At 45.1% G+C, this 21,628-nt stretch overlaps 1 protein-coding gene across 16 annotated transcripts in view; it reads right to left on the bottom strand.

Moving 5' to 3' along the window:
* The window catches only part of KIAA1217, a 281,476-nt gene that overhangs the window by 13,427 nt on the left and 246,421 nt on the right, over positions 1-21,628 (bottom strand). For 12 of the 16 annotated variants that reach the window (XM_080918244.1, XM_080918235.1, XM_080918241.1 and 9 more), the window contains 7 exons: positions 14,441-14,616; positions 11,065-11,195; positions 10,380-10,527; positions 6,865-7,324; positions 3,820-4,003; positions 948-1,108; positions 221-388 (listed from right to left, as the gene is read on the bottom strand). In XM_080918244.1, the coding sequence (XP_080774370.1) occupies positions 221-388; positions 948-1,108; positions 3,820-4,003; positions 6,865-7,324; positions 10,380-10,527; positions 11,065-11,195; positions 14,441-14,616 (1,428 nt within the window). The remainder of the gene's footprint in view (positions 1-220; positions 389-947; positions 1,109-3,819; positions 4,004-6,864; positions 7,325-10,379; positions 10,528-11,064; positions 11,196-14,440; positions 14,617-21,628) is intronic. The other 4 variants (XM_080918236.1, XM_080918238.1, XM_080918242.1 and 1 more) reach the window with 2 other exon arrangements.

The following is a 21,628-nucleotide window of genomic DNA, read 5'->3' on the forward strand; positions in this document are numbered from 1 at the left end:
ACTTTATGCAGTTGTTTTAAAATGGCCACTATTCACAATATTTTCTGGGTGCCCAGAGAGTTCATTAGTTCTTATCTTGGTAAATGGAGGCCAGGATTAAAAGACACAACTAACAAAGGCTAGCTCCAGTGTTTTTCACTAGCTCTTAACAAACCTGTGGGATCCATGGCCAGATGAGAAGGCAAAGAGCCAGTGGCCAGGAGTCACCTCAGCTACATACCTGGAGTTCCGCCATGATTTTGTCTCCTTCCTCTTCCTCTTCTTCCTCATCCTTGGAGGAAGAGGCAGGGATTGGTGGTGGTGATGGGGACCAGGCTGAGGCAGGCTCCTCTGGGTGACATTTTGTAGCTCTAGGTTGTGGGGTTGGCCCAGAGTCTTCACTGCTCACCTACAGGAAATGTGAACCGTAGATACTAGTGTCAGACCCTTAGGTCAGACCACGTGGCTTCTCAAGGACTTTTTGGCTCTGGTTTTTCTAGCCAAAAACCTGCTTTATTTTCTTGCATAAGATGTCAGATTAGTAAATAATTTGAAGAGTTATATAATTGTAAATCCCCCACATTTACAAAAGGCCTCCTCCTCATCACATTTTCAATTAGAAATTGTATTTTTTCATTTAACACAGGAAATAAAAACTTCCATATTAAGTGAAAGCTAAGCGCACTTAATACTTTTTTATACAAATGCCCACTACTATGTCTGCTGATCTGTTACGTTCCTACCCCCACTTCAGTCTAATGATGTCCCATTAGAAAAGTAGTGGATAATCTGCCTTTCACATTGTCATATTAAAAGTCTAGTCCAATAGCACTAGCTGACATTCTCTTCCCAGGCACTTTCTGGGTATCTGGGTGAGTTGAAATAACTTTTGTTTGTTTGTTTACTGTTTGGATGGATAGAACTGTCTTCACCCAGAAAACCATTTGCCAGGACTCAACCCATCAGACCTTAGACATGCTCTCCTTCCTGCCAGTGTAGACCACATCGCCAGACCTCGTGGTGGTAAGTCCTGATCCGGGAAGGTAGCTCCTCCGAGGGGGTGGGGGCGGAGGAGGGGGTGACTTTCCCCCTAGCTTGTCCAATTCCTGCTCTGAATTTGGAGAATCTTCTGGAAAAGAATATGCTACTTCACAGACCATCTCAAGACATATCTGGTATATACAAACACAATACAACTTGGATTACAAATTCTATTTTCACCACAGACCGATGATTAAGAGGACAGCCTTGACGACAAACAGAACTTAACTCCCAGAAAGCCCTGCGTACATGACCTACCTTCTCATTGATTCAGTTTTCTCATCTCTTACAAACTACCTACAACATACTATAACAGCAGACTTCCCACTGGGGAGTTCTGGGGCTAAGTGACTTATACATAGCCATTGGCTTATTGTGAATGCAATGCAAACTATTAGATTTGGTGTTTTATTTCTTGATATATAAATAAAACTGAGGGGCAATGGAAAAGTGAAAGCATTGGGGAGCTAAAAGTAAGTTCCAAATCCCCTCTGTTTCTGTCTTTTATCCGGGGATTTAAGGGAAGCTGGGTGGGATAGAGTGGCCCATTCCTGGAGCTTAGGCAGGGTAGCAACGCTACACACAACAGACACATAAGAAGTGGGGCTCAGGAGCAGGCCTTGGTGATGGCTAAGAAAGATGCCTTGCTGGCAAACGGAGACAGCTTGGAGTAAATGAGAGAATTATAAATTAGAGTTAACAGCAAAGTTAGGGGATATGGGTATCTCTCAGCTCTACCTCATGTGGAGGAAAGAGCATTTGTCATAACTCAAAGATTAATCCAACAGCCTGACTTTCTTCTACCTGAGAGCCATAGGTTCACCAAACCTAAACCCACAAACCAACTTCTGGAGTTTTCTCTTACTTCTCGTCTATGGACTTGGCCTGAATTTCCCAGGGTATATTTTGCTTTTCTTGGAAACTTGTTTGGAGGGAACTCTTAAGTTCCTTCTTCATGTTGTCATGAAGACCTGAATAAGTCATCAGGTGTGAAGAGCAAGAGGGTGTTCCTAGAAGGGTGTGGCTCCAAGGCTCCCATGATGCAGAGGGGCCCTGCCCAACTGGGAGGCTTGCCTTGGCTTTGAGCACCCATCCAGGGATGGGTGGATTGTGAAGGCTGACAACAGAGGTCTGTCTTCTCACTGCTCAGTGAGGGCAAATCTCTACCTTGATTAAGCTTCGGTCAGGCCTCCTTTAGCCTCTTTCTTGGCTAGACCCTGCCTGACATGGTCACTGCACCTAGTTTTAGCACACTTTTGGTATTGGCTGAGCCAGGATCTCTCCACCCCCAAGACTTCTCTCTCATTTATTGTAATCCTCTTGAACGAATCCTTCCCTGTTATTTTAAAGAACTACCTACTGGATAATTTCTATTTAACAATGACTGAAGATTTGATGTTCAAAAAGTACTTCATATCTATTTATCCTTTTCATTATCTACGTAGTTTAACAATATTTCCACTAGGATTTTATGACCCTGTATGTAGACTTTTGCTTCATTAGTAAAAATACATAAAAACAATGATATTCTAGAGAATATCATCCTGAGTGAGGTAACCCAGTCACAAAAGAACAGACATAATATGCAGTCACTGATAATTAGATACTAACCCCAGAAAGCTCTGAACACCTCAGAAACAACTCACAGACTGTATGAAGCTCAAGAAAAACAAAGGCCAAAAAAAAAAAAAAAAAAAAAAAAGAAAAAGAAAAAAAAAGAAAAGAAAGCCTCAGTCCTTCTTAGGAAAAAAATAAATGTATAGCACCCTCTCAGAGTGTGGTGTGGTACACCTGGACCATAAATCACTAATAATTCTAGAGCTAAGAAAATAACCTTGTGGCAATTTTTGGTATTCAAAGATCATTATGCTTAATCTATACTCACCAAGAAATCTGTTTCCATGTTCCATTCTGTCCTACATGTACTTTATGCTTATGGTAAATAGTGGGATTTCAATGCATGCTATCAAACCTCTAAAAGAATTAAGTACTGAAAAAAATATTCATATAGTGTTATGCCAAAATGCCTTAAAAAATCTGTATATGTATCCCTCTTTTTCTTAAATAAAGTTGTAAGAGAGAAAAAAAATGACATTTCACGCACATACACACATACACACAGACACACACACACACACACACACACACACACACACACAGGCATCCAGCAGTAACAGCTATAGGTGAGTGCTATACATCCTGGGTGGACCGTGCATCAGTGAACTGTCTCTAAGAATGTGTTTTTAAAAAGGAGGAAAGAGCAACGTACTGAATAAAGACATTCAGCCAGTAACTGAATAATTTATGCAGGAAGTTTTTAGTTTGAAGTGAAAACAAGGTAAAATATGACGAGCTGGCTCAGTTCTCTCCAGGGACACAAGAAAAAAAAGCCAGCTTTTGGAGAATTAACTACTCCTCCAGTGTCATGATTTCTTCAGGAAGTTTGTTTTGTAAAGAGATTGGTGGGTGTGCATGTAAGAGAGAGATAAAGAGAGAGAGGAGAAAGAGAGGAGGGAGGGAAGGAAAGGAGAGAGAGGAAGAGAGAGAAATGACAGAGAGAGAAGAGAGAGGGGGAGAAACAGTGAGGGAGGGAGAAAGAGGGAGAGAGAGAGAGGAAGGAGGGAGGGAGGGAAGTCATCAGGTTTGGTGGCAAGTGACTTTGTCTGCTGAGCCAGGGAGACTCATCAGAAAGTAAGACATGATCCTATTGTCCCATAGGAGTTTCTGTGGTGACAGACTTTGAATTGAAGACTGTGAGCATGCACCTGTCTGCAAGGCCTGCTGTGGGCTGGCCCTCACCTGACAGCTCCGGCTTATCCACTGCTGTGTCTCCCTTCGGCACTGGGCTGGAAGTGGGGGGCATCTCCAGGTTTGGAATTGACTTCATGATGTTGAGCTGAGCTTCTTCCAGGAGCTTCTCAAACTCTTTCCCGTCGTAGTGCTCCAGATTCTGCCTCTTTTCTTCCCATTTCCTTTCTGCCTTCTGAAGGAGAACAACAGTTATAGACGGCCTGAGAACTGGAGAGAAGATTGAGGTTAGAGGTTTCCTACCAAAGAGCTGAAGGGGTGTGACGCAGTGTGTCCTGAGACAATGCCCTTGTCCATCGGAGGCTGCCTGTCACCTCATTTCTACCACAGTGCCCAGGTGATGCTCACCCACACAAAAGCCATCTCAGAAGCTCAAACCTGCCCCTGGAAGCCATCAGAATCTCCTGTACGCTTCTGCCAACGCTAAACTAAAACGGTATGGATGTTGCTTTTTCAAAGGTGTTTTCTACTATAAAACTTTGTCTTTTCGATTCAGCCTTCATTGCAAACTGAGTGTTTAAAAAACAGAAACACAAACACACTCACTCACTAAGAACCACGGCACAAACTTATGTCTTGATTTTTCCAGTGCACTCAAGTACTGGAATATATGGTACTCTATTAATATGTACAATTTTGTGTTTTTATACATCAGTTGCAAAAATAAATTGAGTTTAAGAAAAAAATTTTTTCTCTCAATTCTAATTCTGCTCAAGACTTAATATATGACCTCTGGGCCATCCTCTCTTACTTATAAAATGGGAGGGGTTATTTGCTTAGACCAGTCAAGGTTCATGATAGAGATGCATGCACGTATTTTAAAACACCTTTATGCTATTAAAAGCACACTATCCTGTCATTTTCATGTAAAACTGAGTGGAATTTCACTCCATGAGTAGTGTTTACTCACAATATAAGACTATTAAGTAAGTACTACTGCTAGAAACAGTGTCCTAGTCAACGTGGGCCAGTGAGATGGGGCATTTGTTTAGAGTTTACATCACACAGACGGAAGCCCCTCCACCATCATCAGTCTCTGTATTTTCCTCCCTCACACTGACCACCGGCTATGTACTTGGTGAGCCATAGACAGGCATGTCTGGCTCACTGGTGACCCAGAACCTATGAGGGATAGTAGGGGGCTCGGTGAATGAATAAAACATACCTGATTCATCAATGGCCCAGGGATAAGGAGGACCATAGGCATGTTCAGAGAGAATCCCTAAGTATCCTTTCACAGCTTGAAATATACACATCTAATTAACAATTAAGCCCATCAGGTTCTTAGTAGATGTTTATAAAATAAAAATGTTTCACACCGACATCCTTTAAGTAAGGGAATGCAGCTTTCCCACCCCTCACTCCTGCCCAGTGTTGGGGACAGAGTCATGTTCCACCACCCACCTTCTATCCCTTCCTCAATAAGCAATGCTGAAACAGTGACATGAATCAGGGTGCAGACACGACATGTGGATTGGAAACTACTCCACGTCTAGGGGCTACATGAGTACCGCCACGGCAGCTTTAATAAGTCATCCAAACACACCCAGGCAGGGAAAGTGGGGTATGACCAGGTTGCTGGGGACATAGTGGAGGAAGGGCTCTGAAATTAGGGGAAAGAACACTAGGGAGATTAGATATATTTAAAATAGCATGCTTTTTTTGGGGGGGGGGGAGGGTGTCATTTGATTTGTTGTTTTCAGTGATGGGGAACCCAGAAGCCAGCATGGGCTGGGCAAAGCTTTGTTGTCTGTTCCCACCTCAGCATCTTACTGTGTAACGCAGGCTGTCCTCCAACTCCCAACGTCCTGCTGAGATTATAGATGCTCCCTACGATGCCCACTGTTCCATTTCCAATCTTAGACTATTACAATGACTCCCCAGTCAGCTCCCTCCATTCCAACCGACTGTGTGTATTGTCTCTGGATACTTATTCTCAATGGTCGGACCTTCTGTGTCCTCTGAAAACTTCCCCAGGGACTTCACACTAGTCCTCAAGTGCTCCCAGATCAACGTCAGCCCGTTTGATGCATTATTCTGTGTCTTCAGTAAGCTGGTTTATTCATAGCCCTCCTTCTCTAGCATTGTTTGCCCCCCCTCAAGTCCTTTCCTGGTTAGTTTTTTGGTCAACTTGTTCTCTGGGAAGAGGACCCTCAATTGAGAAAATGTCTCCCTAAGATTGTGTATAGGCAAATCAGCAGGACATTTTCTTAATTTATCAGATAGTGGAAGGTTCAGCCCACTGCGGGCTGTGGTTCTGGGATGTGTAAGAAAGCAGGTGGAGCAAGCCAGTAAGCAGTGCCCCTCCATGCTCTCTGCATCAGCTTCTGCCTCCAGGACTTTGCTTTGAGCCCTTTTCTTGGGTTCCTTTAGTAGACTGTGATCGAGGAACTAGAAGCCAAGTAAGTTCTCCCCTCCCCAAGTTGCTTTTGGTCATCACAGCAATAGAAAGCACACTAAGACAGAACCTTCCTTGTTTACTCAGATTCTACGACTTTCAGGATGGAGGCAAACCCTCTCCAAGCCTCTCTCACAGTGGCTTAGGGCTCACTGGCTCAGAAGACTCACTGCACTATTGCTCTGTAAACCCATACTCAGCCATCTCAGCTGAGCACGCCAGCCCCCAGATCTGCACCCATGGGTGCTGGCAGATACTTCCTGTTAGGTCTTTCTCTTTGAGAGCTGGATGTTCAACATTTACCAGCACACCACTGACCCACTGTCCTCAAGGTTAGGGGTCATCTTCACATATCTGAGGACCTTTCCTTGAACCCTACTACTATATTCTGTTTCCTCAAAAATCTAAAAACAAACAACAACAAAATCTTAAATATCTATAAAAAGTTATCTTTAGTCAAACTGTATCTTTGATTCATATTGTATTCATGTGAACACACAGTCCTATTTCACACACACACACACACACACACACAATATACATACATTGGTATGTAAATATACAACAATCAGAATATAAATTTCGTGCGGGAAAGAACCATGCTTATAGGGTTGTGAGAAATGGAAAGAAGACTCTACCTCAATGGACACTGCCCTGTTCTTGGCACTCACACTGTGGATTTCCTCAATGAACAAGCTCTGCATGGAGGAACCATTCATTGGGTTCTGAGGAGACTGGGGGGCTGGAGCCGATTGTGGTGCAGAAGTTACTTCTGGTGTGGTTGCTGTGGGGCTGGCTGTATGGGGTCCGGTCCCTCCAGGTAAGTTCTGGGCCGGGTTCATCAAGGCTGAGGAGTGCTGGGAGGGTTGTATGACCACGGGCGAGCTCTGTACATGGTGAACTGTCATGGCGGATAGGGGTACCACTTCTGACTTCGCATCGCCAGGGCTTCCGGTGCTACAGTGGAGGGGCTGCCCAGGAGTGTGAGCGGTCTCTTCCTGATGCTTCAGGACCTCTGCAGCTGTGGCCTTCTCCATGGCGACATACTGTGCGGCCTGGGCTGCATCGGCACCTTTCAGGAGCCCGTCAGTGACATGCCTAGGAAAAGTCATGCATAGGGGTGTTAAACGAAAGTGACTCTCCCTCCGCGCTCTCTCTGGGGCATACCTGAGTGTCATGCCTCAGTACCAGTTCAGACGAAAACAAAGAAGCAGTCAGGAGCAGTTCAGGGCTGAGGGTTAGTTACCCTGACAACCTTCCAAAACCATGTAGTTCTTTCTTCAAAAGATGCTTGTGTGTGTGTGTGTGTGTGTGTGTGTGTGTGTGTATGAAATTAGCCACATCTTGCATCTTGTGGATGTACCTGGTATTACATGGGTCAGCCCCAAGAGATAGTCTCTTTATTTTATGGCAATGCTGTTGCATCCGGACTGAGACTAGCCCCTCATTGGTGGTGGTAAGTAGAAGCGAACACACATCTAGAAACTCCTCCACTTGACCTTGGCCTGGGATGTCCCTAAATACACCCAGTTCTCACTCAGAAGCTTCTAGGAGCCTCCCAGTTCTTCTTGGGCTGTGAGACTTGTCAGTTTGCATGCCACCTTGTTGCTCTTTCCCTTTAAGTGGACTCAACAAACTTTCGAATTCAAAGCCAACTGTGACTCTAAATGAAGCTGTGTTTAGACCCCATCCTCCTTTGTTTTGATGGTACTCAGAACCATGACCATGCTGCACAAGTGTTCTACAACTAATTTATAGCCGTGTGCGTGGGTTTCTGAGGGACAGTCTGTGTAGCTCATGCTGACCTTGTACTTGTGATCCCTGCTGAGGGCTGGGATCACAAGTATGTACTTACTGCCTTGCCTGACTCTCTGGGAGACATTCAAAGCAATGTGTTCATTCTCACATAGGCTGCAGTTGAAAACACAATGGTCTTTGGAGGGAGACACCCCTGTGTTTGTATCACTTCTAACATGTTGTGGAATTCAAGAGACAGACACTGACATTTTTGAGTCTTGGGTACTTCAGTATAATGTATTGACGGCTGTAAAAATGGCACCTTTGTTTCGCCGGGCCTAGATGGCACTAAGAAGGAAGAAGTAGGCCAATCTCTGAGTTCAAGGCTGGCCTGGTCTACAGAATGAGTTCCAAGACATCCAGAGCTACACAGAGAAACCCTTTCTAGAAAAACAAACAAACGAATAAGAAAGTGCCTTGTATGGGGAGTACGTGTTATGGTTAATACTGTAAAGTTATACACTGGGAAATATCAAATAGTGGCCTTGATCCCTACATTTTAATTAGGTTTACATTCTCTTCTTACTAGAATGTTCTTTCTTTTTTTTTTTTCTGATTTGAACAAGACTCCGAATTCTACAACTTTCCTCTGCTACTCACATCCCCCCTCTCTCCCCCCCTCTCTATCTCTATCTCTGTCTCTATCTCTTTTAACCTAGTATAGGCTACTTTAAACTCTGAGTCTTTGAATAGTCAACACATTTGATCCCAGCTTCTTCAAGCTCTGGTCTTCACTGGTTTTAAGACAAATCCTGACTGTCAGTGTTGTGTATAAGAACATCCTGTAACTGTTTTCCAGAGAGAAGAGACATTGCTCCCTACAACCTACTGCTTTCCTTTAATGAGGCTGCCTTCAAGGCTTCAAGGACTATAACATATGGACAAAATCTGAAGGAAGTACTTTCACCCATCTTTACTGTTGTGGAAGAAAAAGGTCACTTGACATGTGAAAATGAAAGGCATTTGGGAAAGAGTGGCCACATCTCCTTCCTGGATGCTCTGTGTGGACTTCAAACTGCTTCGGTGTCTGGATTTCTGCAGGTGACCACACACCTGCTTTGGAGAGTTATTTGTTGGGATTGGTTACTGCTAGATCAAATATGCTTCTTAAGATTAGGAATTCATCTTATCTATCTTAAAGTTAACTGCATGCTAATATAATTCTCTTCTAAATATGACAGAGCAGTGGTTTCCAACCTTCATAATGCTGCGACCCTTTGATACAGTTCCTCACATTATGGTGACTCACCAAACATAAAATTGTTCTGCTACTGTAATGAATTGTTATGTAAATACTTGATATGCAGGAAATTTGATATATGACTCCTGTCAAAGGGTCGTCTGACTCCCAAAGGTTGAGAACCACTGGGCCAGAGTAATTGTAGCCAGGGAATAAAACTCTTACAAAAGTTTCTGACATATTTTGCCTGGAAACTCCCTGTTCCTGAGTGCTCTTTCTCCCTGCCTCCCCCCACCCTGTGTGTGTGTGTGGGGGGTGTATGTGTGGCGTGTGTGTGTGTGTGGTATGTGTGGTATGGATGTGTGGGTTGTGTGTGTGTGGTATGTGTGGAGGGGTGTGTATGTGTGTGTGGTGTGTGTGGGGGGTGTGTGTGTGTGTGTGGTGTGTGTGTGTGTGTGGTATGTGTGGTATGGATGTGTGGGTTGTGTGTGTGTGGTATGTGTGGGGGGTGTGTATGTGTGAGTGTGTGTAGTGTGTATGTGTGTATGTGTGGTGTGTGTGTGTGGGGTGTGTGTGTGTGGTGTGTATGTGGTATGTGTGTGGTGTGGTGTGTGTGTGTGTGTGGTATGTATGTGTGTGTTGTGTGTGTGTGGTGTGTGGAGGGGTGTGTGTGTGTAGTGTGTATGTGTGTGGTGTGTGTGTATGTGTGTGTGTATGTGTTTGTGTGGTGTGTATGTGTGTGTATGTGTGTGAGGCTAATAGACTATTTTAATTTGTTCTCATCTATAAACTCTTACAAAACAAAACACGTGTTGGTTTAAAAAACCCTATTTACTTATTTAACTTTATTTTTAAATTTATTTTTAAGTCTTTATAGCAATAGGATCAAATCTAGGTGCATACGCTATCATTGAAACCCAACACATGCCTAGCAATTTAAAGGCCTAGGATGGAGCCAATGCAAAAGTCTATGCTGAGGAATTATACCCTCAAGCCACATTGCGACAATTGTTTGGGGGCTGAAGTGGTTCCTCAAGTCCTTAGGATAACAGAAATAAGGAGTGACAGTCATGATGATGCTAATAGGCTCTCAGAGCCCATGACTTGGGCACCAGCCTTTGAGTGCCTCTTTCCTCCAAGCCACCCAATCAGTAAGTACCACAGCAGTGACATCACCTCCGCAACATCGTCAGGACATCTGTCATGCTCCTCACACGCTTCAGGAGACTGTCCAGCTTGTGTGGCTCTTCCTTCAGGAACCTCACCGCCTCGACTTCTATGCGCAGGACAGCACGCATCTTATTTTGCAAGGTTGGAAATTCTCCTACAGGCCAAACCAGTAGTGATTTATAGAACAGGAAGGCAGAGTAACCATGCCCACCTTAGTCCTGTGACCTTGGGTAGCACAGAGAAGAAGCATGCTTACACAAGTCAAGAGGCAGTGGGGTGAAGCACAGAGGGTGAAACCAAGGGACCTTGGGTAAGATCAGAGCCCCCTGGGTCCATTCCCTCCACACTATGGATAAGGTAACTGGAAGTTAAGGTTGTTTCCGACAGTTTGGTATGTGTGTAAGCTCAGTAAAAACAGAATAGAAAGTTTTAGTTGTATTGTTTAGTTTCCATCTTCAGCATGCTTTATAAAGGTCGTCTAAGAAGTCTTGAATGAACCTTTCACTATCTGAAGGATTGTTTATTTGTTTACATGTTTATTTGAAACAAGGTCTCACTGTTTCTCCAGTCTGGTCTCAATTGAGTTTAAGGGATCCTCCTGCCTCAGCCTCCCAAGTAAAATGGGATGGCAAGTCCCTATGTGAAAGCTTCTTAAACATTCCAAGCAACACACTTCTGGCAGAAGGCTTACCTTTGAGAGTGGCCACAGCTTCTCCCACTTGTCGAAGGAGGAAAGCCCCATCCTCCACATCTTTCAGGGTCACCACTCTGCCAGCGGAGGAAGAGTCCTTCTTCAAGTCCTCAACAAAGTCCTCCAGCTCACTGTGGGGAGGCAGAGAGCATATGGAACTGAGCACGGATGGTCTCAGAAAGGAGAGGAGCAGGAGCAGGGTGCTCCCTATGGAGAGTGTCAGATAGGAGAGGCGCAGGAGCACGGTGCTCCCTATGGAGAGTGTCAGAAAGGAGAGGAGCAGGAGCAGGGTGCTCCCTATGGAGAGAGTCAGATAGGAGAGGCGCAGGATCAGGGTACTCCCTATGGAGAGTGTCAGAAAGGAGAGGAGCAGGAGCAGGGTGCTCCCTATGGAGAGTGTCAGAAAGGAGAGGAGCAGGAGCACGGTGCTCCCTATGGAGAGTGTCAGAAAGGCGAGGAGCAGGAGCAGGGTGCTCCCTATGGAGAGTGTCAGAAAGGAGAGGAGCAGGGTGCTCCCTATGGAGAGAGTCAGAAAGAGGGTGCTCCCTATGGAGGGTCTCAGAAAGGAGAGGTGCAGGGTGCTCCCTCTTTTCTGCTGTGTCTCAGCCCTATCTTAAGCTTCCAAGGAAGAGGTGAAAACACAGTCCACAGCAGTTTGCTTTGGAATGTTGCATGGATGTGTAAGGTAGCAACAGGAGAGCTCTCTGTGACTGTCATTTGCGGCTCAAGTTGGTTAGTGGTGGCAGTGGGACACTTGTGGAAGACATTCTTAATTTTCAACTGTATTCTGGACAGCCAAGAGAACAAGCTGTACACTTGGTGAGCAGGGAGAGGAAGACAGAGGGAATAAAGTACCGGAGATGGAGGGTATAGGGGGTGGGGGGCAGGAGCCAGTACTATAGTGAACAGGGGGTGGCATAGGGGGCAGGAGCCAGTACTGTAGTGGACAGGGGTGTAGCATGGGGGTCAGGAGCCAGTACTGTAGTGAAGTGTGCTGGCTCACTTGAGACAACTGGGTTTCTCAACTTGGGTACCTGACATTTTGAACCAGATAACTTCTTTAGTTCAGGACTGTCTAGTGCACTGAAGGATTTTTAGCTGCATCCCTGGCCTCTACAATAGTACCAATAGCAAGCAATCCCAAATTCCAGTAATTTGTGACATATGTGAATGTCCCTTGACATTGCCAAATATCCCTGGGAAAAAGAATAAAACTGCCCTCAAAATTCCCTAAAGGATAACTTCTAGTATATCCCATTGTCCCATTGATAATGGCGGCCTCTCTTCTCTCTTCTTATGACTAAACACTTAGAGATCTAATTTCTGAAGGGAGTGATAGAGGGACAGAGGGGTAGAGGAAGAGAGGGAGGGAGGGAGAGAGAGAGAGAGAGAGAGAGAGAGAGAGAGAGAGAGAGAGAGAGAGAGAGAGAAGAGAGAGAGAGAGAGAGGGAGAGAGGAGAACAGATACTAATTCAAACACAGCCAAGTTACATTCTTCCACTTGAAACCACAAAAACAATCTGCCCAGGCCTCTTTACTAATCCATATGTTTGCATCCTTTCAAGTTGTCTGCAATTCCAAGAGGAAGCCTTTAAGGACAGGGTGCTGAGAAATGCATGACCACTAGGTGGCAGTAAGTGAACGGCAACTTAGGTTCTGGAGCCTCAGTGGAGTAGAGGATGGCCCTTCCCTCTACATGAGTGAGAGGGAGCTAAGGCAGTGCAGGACAGGGGCACACTTTCAACAAGGATGAAAGCCATACATGGCACATTGCCCTCTTCTAAACAGGGAGAGGAAGTATTTGGTGATGCCAGCCATTCTGATACAGAAATCTCAGAAGAAAGGATGGCATACCTCCTCTGTGCCTGCACTGGTTAAGCACGCCTGGTATTCTGTGAACATATCCGCAGACACATACCGCTGCTGTTCCTTGAGGTGGAGCTGGACCGATCCTTACCAGACCTCTAAATATGGCCCAGTGGTGAGGGAAACTTCCTAGTAGACCAAGCACAGTCTCCTGCATACCTTCGAGCTTTGATGAAACCCTTTCAAGCTAAGTGACCCTAGAGATATCCCAGTTCCTTCGACCACCCACACACTGGTCAGTCTGCAAATAGTACTCCAAGGAGATGCTACCTGACCCAAAGCCACTACACTCCATCCAAATGGAATCCTATTTTAGTTTCTCTTGCACAATCTGCCTCCGGTTCGTCATAGCCCTGTGACCCTAAGATCCCCAGATTGCACTCCCCGCTTCTGGGCAGCAGGGAACCTCTGACACCCCCATCCTGCCAACTCATGTGCTCCGGACTCCTGTTAAAGCCCCGAAGGGCACTGTTATTAATTCAAAGATTTAAAAGGAGACAGTGCAGTTGAAATGAATGCAGACTGTCTTTTGAAAGTCATCAATGGGCTTTTGAAATATGTAAGCTTTGCTCAACAAGACATCAGACACTCATGGGGGCTCCGGATTTCAGCATGGCCTTAAGCTGCTTTTCATTCTGCCTTTGTTAAAAGAAGCATATTGTTTGTTAAAGTGAACTTAGTCTGACTCTAATTAGAAGCCTGTTATTTCACATGTAGAAAACCAGGAAAGATCCTGACTCGATTTTTCTCTGTTCTTTTAAACCCTACTATTACTTCTCTATCCTAATGCTTGGAGGACCCAAACCTACCAGGTTCTACAAAGGGAGAGCATTTCTTTTCTGGAGTTTAGAGGGAAAGGGGGAGGGCCAGGGGTGGGTGAGCAAAGAGCAGGAATTGCTTCTCAGAAGCCCTGAGCTACTCATCTTGCCTAACGCCCACTGTCCTGCCATACTGACCCACCCAGTTATCATATTGAAGGTAAAAGAAATACTTATATTAAAGATGTATTCCATACATTTTACATTAGTGCTGTGTGTATATGACGTGTGACTGCGTATGCAGGGGCACACATGCAGAGGTCAGAGGACAACTTTCTGGAGTCGGCTCTCTGGTTCTACTGTGGGTTCCCATGATCTTAGTCTTTGCAAGCCCAGCTCAGACAGGTACCAAGCGGGTCTCCAAAGCAGGGGCACAGTCTATAGAAGGCATCACGACACAGTTCAATCACGAGATGCTGTCAGTGTCACATACCCAGTTCTCCTGCCAACTCCCACCCATGTGGTTCTCTAAGGATGCCTCACACTTTCCTGGTCCAGAAACATATTGTCACCGGGACTGTTGAGTTTCCCAGGCTCCTTAAAGGAGGGACACTTGGAATAGCAGATACCAGGCTCGGCAGATCTCTGACATACATAGGAAGTGCTCACTAAAGAGAGGGAGAAAAATACCAGCTAAGGAGGGCACCATGTGAGCAGAGATAGTGTCTCTCCTCCGGGTGATAGGCACTCACCGCAGCCTTTTCACAATCCTCTCCTCTTCATGGAGGTACTTCTGTCTCTCTTGCTCCACCAGGGTGCGCTGGCGTTGCACCGGGTCCTCCAGTCTCTTCATGGTCTCCTTCACTTTGCTACTGATTTCCAGCTCAGCCTTCTTCATCATCGCCCTCAGAATCTCCTGGTTCTGCAGCTGTTGAACAAAAGAAATCAGCCTCCATTGGCTTCGCCTGCCTGCCATCACGAAGCCTGAATGCCCTGCAGTGTTCAGAAGTGGGCGCAGAGAAAACCCACAGCTGAATCTTCATTTCAGTAAGAAAGAGAGGAAAGCAAGGGCTGTATATAGGATTGCTTCCTCGAAGAACAGCTGAGTTTTAGCAGGCAACTCACAGCCGAACTTCAGTTTCTGTCCTATAAAAAAATGTAGTCTTTGGCTACTGTTGCACACACACGCATTCACACACACACACACACCAGCACAAACTCTCACAGACATGATTTCACGGAGCACTAGCATTGGAAGCCAAGAGATCCAAGTGCCCTCAGTCCTTCTTACCCACAGACACTTGTTAGACGTTCTTGCTCTCCATTTCACTTTCCTCTTCTGATGTGGGGTCTGCTCTCCTTGGCAGGGCTACTCTGAGGTTCTGGTGAATCCTCAGCAACCATTGGCTGGGTGGGAATTCTGCACTCTCTGGTTTGTCTCAGTAGCATGGAACCAGAGCTCCTTACCTTGTGACACTCAGTATTGATGGTGCCAATGATAATGAGTCCAGAAGAGACAAAGGCTCTTGGGAATTTACTAATTTCACTGGATTTGACAAAGGCCGCATTCGTATGTAAGCTCATGATTTCCATAAGGTTTCTAAAGCTCACTGGTCTCTCACCACATGGAGCAAAGAGCGTGCAAGTTTGAAGCTACTCTTCAGAAGGTGCTTACCAACACTTGCATCCTCGGGGCAGGATGCTAGGCTTTCATATGTACACAAAGCGACCTTGATCGTCTTCAGCAGCAACTGCGGTTTAGTCATTCCACCCTCCCTAAGTCCCCAGTAACGCTGCAGCCACATTCCGTGGTTTGCGTTGGTTTCTGGACCCTTCTCCACTACAAGGTCTCACCTCACCGCTCATTCAAAGCCTCATTGTGATCTTCGTTACGGAAGCATAGAGTGAGCTGGGTCACATGCAGAGGTGCCACTGGGTTCCAGTTCCTGCATGATTCTGCGTCACGAGTACTGGCCGAAGAGATTATGGCTACGGGCTATGACTGGTTTCCATGAGTGTTGATAAGAAAGGATGAGAGCCCCATAGAAGCGTACCATTCTTGATGACTTCTATGACTCACAGTCATGTTCACATGGCTTTGCTAATGTTCCTTCTAGGGTCAGTCAGTCCAATAGCAGACACAAACTTCCTCTGCTGTCTGTACTTTCCTGGCCACACCAGCATCCTTCGGTCTGACTCACTGAGTTCCTTTCTGCCACAGCGACCTTGAACCTTCTACTTCTACCTCCTTCTCTCCTATTGCTAATTTCTGCCCTAGGAAGAGGATCCAATAACATCTTTTGAATAAATGAACGTAAGCAGCCACACCGAGAACTGATAGCAGGAGCAGTGGAAAAATCCAGAACCATCCTCTAAGTGGTTGAATTGGGAGTGAACCTTGGGCTCAGCCTGGCTGAGCAGGTCTACGGGTGGTACTGTTTATGGAGGTCAGCGAAACATAAACAGCAGCACTGCCTTCTATGAAAAGCTGGACTTGAATTCAAGTGCCACGGGACTCTGCCATGATGGGGAGGCACAGTGAATGGAGCAGGATACATAAGACACAGAGAAGTAAATGATTAAAAAAGTTGTAAAGGTTTTATGGATGTCTGGGTATTAGTGAGAGAAAAAAACGGATTAACTGCTTTGAGATGTAAACTGCATGTCAGGATTTTTTTTTTTATATAAAAGATTTATTTATTATATATTAAGTGCACTGTAGCTGTCTTCAGACACACCAGAAGAGGGCATTCGATCTCATTAAGGATGGTTGTGAGCCACCATGTGGTTGCTGGGATTTGAACTCAGGACCTCTGGAAGAGCAAACAGTGCTCATAACCACTGAGCCATCTCTCCAGCCCCAGAATTTTTTTTTTAAACTTTCTGGGTGGATGTGTTTTACCACCAAGGATAGTGTCACAGTCAAGGGTTCATGAAAAGAGGGTTGGTATCACTGTGCCATGACCTAGGACACAGCCCTCTGCGACAACCCTCCTGCTTACACCCCACAATGAAACAAGCTCAAATAATACTGTGGGCTCATTAGCAGTAGATGCTAACATGTCTATCCCAAAATAGGAAGTATTGCTGTGAGGGCCTTCATGCATGTCTGTGTGAAGGTGTGCCATCTCCTGGAACTGGGGTTACAAACAGTTGTGAGCTGACATGTGGTGGCTGGGAATTGAATGTGGGATCTTTGGAAAAGCAGCCATTGCTCTTAACCACTGAACCATCTTTCCAGCCCTACTGTGTGTGTGTTTTAACTATCAAAAACTCCACTTACATATTTTTTTCTACCCATAATTTCTTGTAGCACTGGCTCATGCTTTCTTCTAAATCTTTGAGAGTCATCTCAGTGCTCTTGGAAGTCTTTGCTTTACCTCCATCACTTCCGGTTGGCTTCTATTGGCTGAGTTTTCATACATTGTATTTTTCACCATTACTCATGTTTAACTGTTTTTGATTGCATGTTAGGCATAAAATATTAGATCTTCTTCTTCTCCTTCTTTTTCTCCTTCTCCTTCTTCCTCGTTTTCCTCCTCCTAATTTGGGTCTTCTCTGAAAGGCCAGTTATGTGAGGTTCATTTTGTTATTGAGAGAATACTTTGTAAAGCATTTGGAGGGAGAATCTAGGGTAATCTTCACATTTGGGCAGGTTTAATCCAAACACCGGAGCATAGTCCTTTCCTAGTCTGTACTTCATGCTGAGGTATCCAATATGGCCTCTTCACTCTTGTTTGTCAAAACTTTAACTCCTCCAGGCCTGGGTGGTCTCTAGGAAGATTTTGGCTTGCTGGTTTACCCACATGGTCTTTGCCTGCCTCACAGGTCTGTTCATGATACACATGCTTGGCTTATTACTCAATACCTGGTCCACAGATTAACTTAGTTCTTTCTATATGGAGACTTCTCTTTGGCACTCCATCCCATAAGCTCTCTAAACTTGCTTTTATCTCCTTTGCCAAACAAGATGATTCCAGGACTGCTTGAGTTTCTGCATTACATCTGGAAAGTTCTTCTGAGCAGATGGTACGATTCACCTCCTGTGTTGTGATTCTTTTTCTGACCAACCCAGGTCCAGAATTCATGTTCGTGTTCACAATAGTTTCCAGTTCTCTAGCTGTCAACAGCGGGCTGGTGAGTGGAATTCAGCCACTCCCTCTTAGCTCAAACACAATTTATTGGAAATGCCCTTGACGTTTTTACAAGTGTACTTAGAATGTTCTTGGCCATTCAGTCTTTAATTGGGCCAAGTGAGTTATCCATGTCCACTTTATGAATAATGTAGGAAACTGTTTAAATCAAAATCTACCTACCTCAAACTAGCCCATACCTCCCACGCTCACCCTGGCTCACTAGGTGAAACCAGTCTTGACAACATGGCTAGCTAGCAAAAGAGGCCAGATGCTGTACTGTACCAGTAACACCAAGCAGTGGTTAGACCACAAACCAGGGAGTTTGGGAATGAAAACCAGACCTTAGCATAACCCTTACCCACCCATGTAAGACCTCCCCAAAGCTTCAGGGAACAAAATAAACAATGCCTGGTCATGGACACATGTTGTTTGGGTGTTGTCTCGCCATCTTAGGTAGTCCTGTCTCAGCTCTGACTGCCGCTTGGTAACTGTGAATTACATAAGGGCAGATCCTAGAGCTCTGTATACTGCTGAATCTTCTTCAATGTTGATCCTCCCTCAGCAGGAAAAAAATATCAGCTTCTCAAAATTCTTAAAAAGGTAACTCTAAGTTCAGAATAACCTGATCTTTTTTTTTTTTTTTTTTTTTTTTTTTTAACTTATCAGAAAACCCAATTAAGAGATAAAGGGCCAAGAAGTGAGGGAATGTATGAATTGGAACAGTAAAATGTTTCCATTCTTTTGATTTGGGTGAATTCCTAACTGTGGTCTCTGCAGAACTTGTTTTCTTCCAGAAATGCATCTCTCTCCCCAACTCAGAGAGGCACAGACGCATGGCCACATTTGTGGGTCTGGAATTTTCTTAGGGGAAAAAATAAGTCTATATACTGGGGCATTCTGCAGGAAAAAAAAACTATTCACTATTAGAAAAAAAAATATGGATTTTTATTTATAAGCATCTCAGGAAAAGTAACGGATGAAGTACATCAACTTGTGAAGAAAACATCTGCTGAGTTGCTAAGTTTTTTGTTGCCAGGTTACCTGGGCCTGAGAACACAACAGTGTAACTGTCCCATTGGCTTGTGGCTTACAGCAAATCTGACGGAGCAGAGAGTACAGCTGACCAGCAGGTGAGAGGAGGGGGCATGGTTTGGGGTCGTTTAAGTTATCACCTACTAATGGCCTTACAGAGTGGTACTCATTCCCATTCCCTTTGGCACTTGTGACAGCTGACTGCTCCCAGCATGGATCTTACTGGATTGAGCATTCATCATAACCTAAGAGCAGTACTTCTTACCATGGAATAGTCTAAAATCCCTAGCTTACCTGGCAGTCCATACCAATGACGTCAGATTCTGGCAGGGTGACTCAGTAGATGTACTCTTGTGAGGGATCCAAAGTGTCTCTAATGGGCAGTGTGGGTGGAACATGTCTGTGCTGGTTTGAAAGAAATGGCCCCATTGGCTCACAGGGAGTAGCACTATAGGAGGTGTGGCCTTGCTGGAGGACACGTTTCACTGGGTTGGGCTTCAAGGTCTCAGATGCTCAAGCCAGGCCCAGGGTCTCACTCTTTCTTCCTTCTGTCTGCTGGTCCAGATGTAGCTACCTCTCTAGCACCATGTCTGGCTGCATGTCACCTTGCTTCCTGTTATGATAAAAAATGGCCTAAACCTCTGAGATGTAAGCCAGCCCCAAGTATGTTTTCCTTATTAAGAGTTGTTGTGGTCATGGTGCCTCTACATAGCAATAAAACCCTAACTATGGCAATGCCTTGTCTACTGATAATTTGTGTGAAACAGGACAGAGACTCATATGACATCAGTGTCCCCATCTAAGCACCCCTTGTGTCTGCTTCACATTTTTATTCCTTTGAAGAATCCATCACTCTGGAAATAAAATGTTCACATACGATGATCTGGTATAGTCTAGGGCTTTCCAATGATTTAATTATGTAATTACTGGAGCAGGCTGCCAAATACAAAGGAGTTCATTCGGTTTCACTATTTTATAACACAGCTCAAAGAACATTTAAATTTCTAATTCAATTCTGGTTCTTTTGAGACTCTTCGAGAGAGTTCTGTATGTCTCTCCAATGATAGCTCTATCCGTAGACTCATAATTGCTCTGGGTCTGCATTTCATATTATGTATAGGATAATACAGGTACTGACGGAGAATTTGTGTTACCCCAGCTTAATTATTCTCAATTGTTCTTGTATTAAGAAGACCTCTCTGGCTGGGAAGACAGGCGTTTGTGAAGGAGGGAAGCCTGGGTCACAGAAAACACAACCATCTGGGTGGAGATGTGAGGCTCACAGCAGCCAGGTAAAGAAGCAAAACGCTCAGCTCCCCTTCGTGTCTGCTGTGGAAACTACTAACATTTCTAAGCTCAGCAGCACACCGCTCACTGCCCTGAACTCCTGCAGAGAGCCAAGGAGGTAGAACAGTTCTAGAGGGATAAAGAAACCCAAAGGGCTAGAATGGACTGCTAAACCTTGGCCAAGAACTGCCTCGTTAAGAAAGTGACAGTTTTACACTGTGCTGGTGTAGGTTCAAGGTTGACAGGGGCAGCAGGTGACAGGAGATCTCTACCAACCATCCCAGAACCAAAGCCATGTACCATCCACGGGTCTGTCACAGCTAACAACGCCATACCCAGAGTAAAAATGTCTCAAATGCTTATGAAACATCTGACACAAATGTTATGCTCAGGCTAAAGCAACACCACGCATGTCTCGAAACCAACAGCTGCTCATTTTGGAGAAATGACAGCTTCCATTTGGGGGTGGGGGTGAGGGAGTGGAGCCCATTTCCAAATAGCCAGCAGGTGGCGCTGAAGGGCAGCTGCAGTGTTCAGAGGGGGAGACTCCGGACAAACCAGGAAAGAAACTGGGAGGTGACAGGTGATGTCTGACCTAAATACCTGTCCTTTGGCTGTGAGAGGCCAAACAGTTGAGTTTTAATTCTTTTTAACACTCGACAGTGGAGCTGGTTTACATCAGACAGATCAGTGAGTGCTGAGAACATCTAGAAACATGGAGTCCATCTACAAGGTAGAGCCGGCCGGAATTGAATGCCCATAAACCGCTTTTGAAGAAGGCGGATTTCCTTAGCCCGCTTCATTTGTCCCTTTGTTACCAGTATTAAAGACATTCTACTTTGTCATTCTAACCATCAACTGAGACACTCCACTTTATTGAAAAATCAATTCACTCTTTCTCATTCCCATCGGCCCCTTCTCCTTTTTCTCAGTCCCCGCCCCATCTCCTCCTTCTTTCTCTCCCTCCCATCCTCATCACCTTTGCCGAGAGATGACTCAATGGGTAAGAGTAAGTACTTGCATGTGTTCTAGCACCAGGACCTGGACTTGAATCTTTAGCACCCCTATATAAAATGGCGCAGCTATTGTCTCAGCTTTGGAAGACAGAGACAGTGGTTCCCAGGAGCTAAGTAATCAGCTAGCCCAGCTGAAACAGCAGGCTTCCGGTTCAGTGTTAAGTTGAACAGTAATAGAGGAAGAAGCCCATCTGGCCTCTGCACGCACGGGTCTTTGTAACACACTGGCCTTTGTAACACACACACACACACACACACACACACACACACTCCTCCACATATACATAAAATGAAAAAAAATTGCAAGACAATAAGTCTCTCCAAGACAGACTTTCACAGATGCCACAATTGAGAGGTGATTTAAATAAACATGCACCTAATGTCCCAGGTGTCTAGGACAGTGAGACAAAGCAGGGTGCATGGTGGGTGTCTGAGCACTAAGCCGTGTGGGCACCGTGTACCTTGAGGC

Source organism: Micromys minutus (genome assembly GCF_963924665.1).
Source record: "Micromys minutus genome assembly, chromosome: 6".
Lineage (NCBI taxonomy): Eukaryota > Metazoa > Chordata > Mammalia > Rodentia > Muridae > Micromys > Micromys minutus.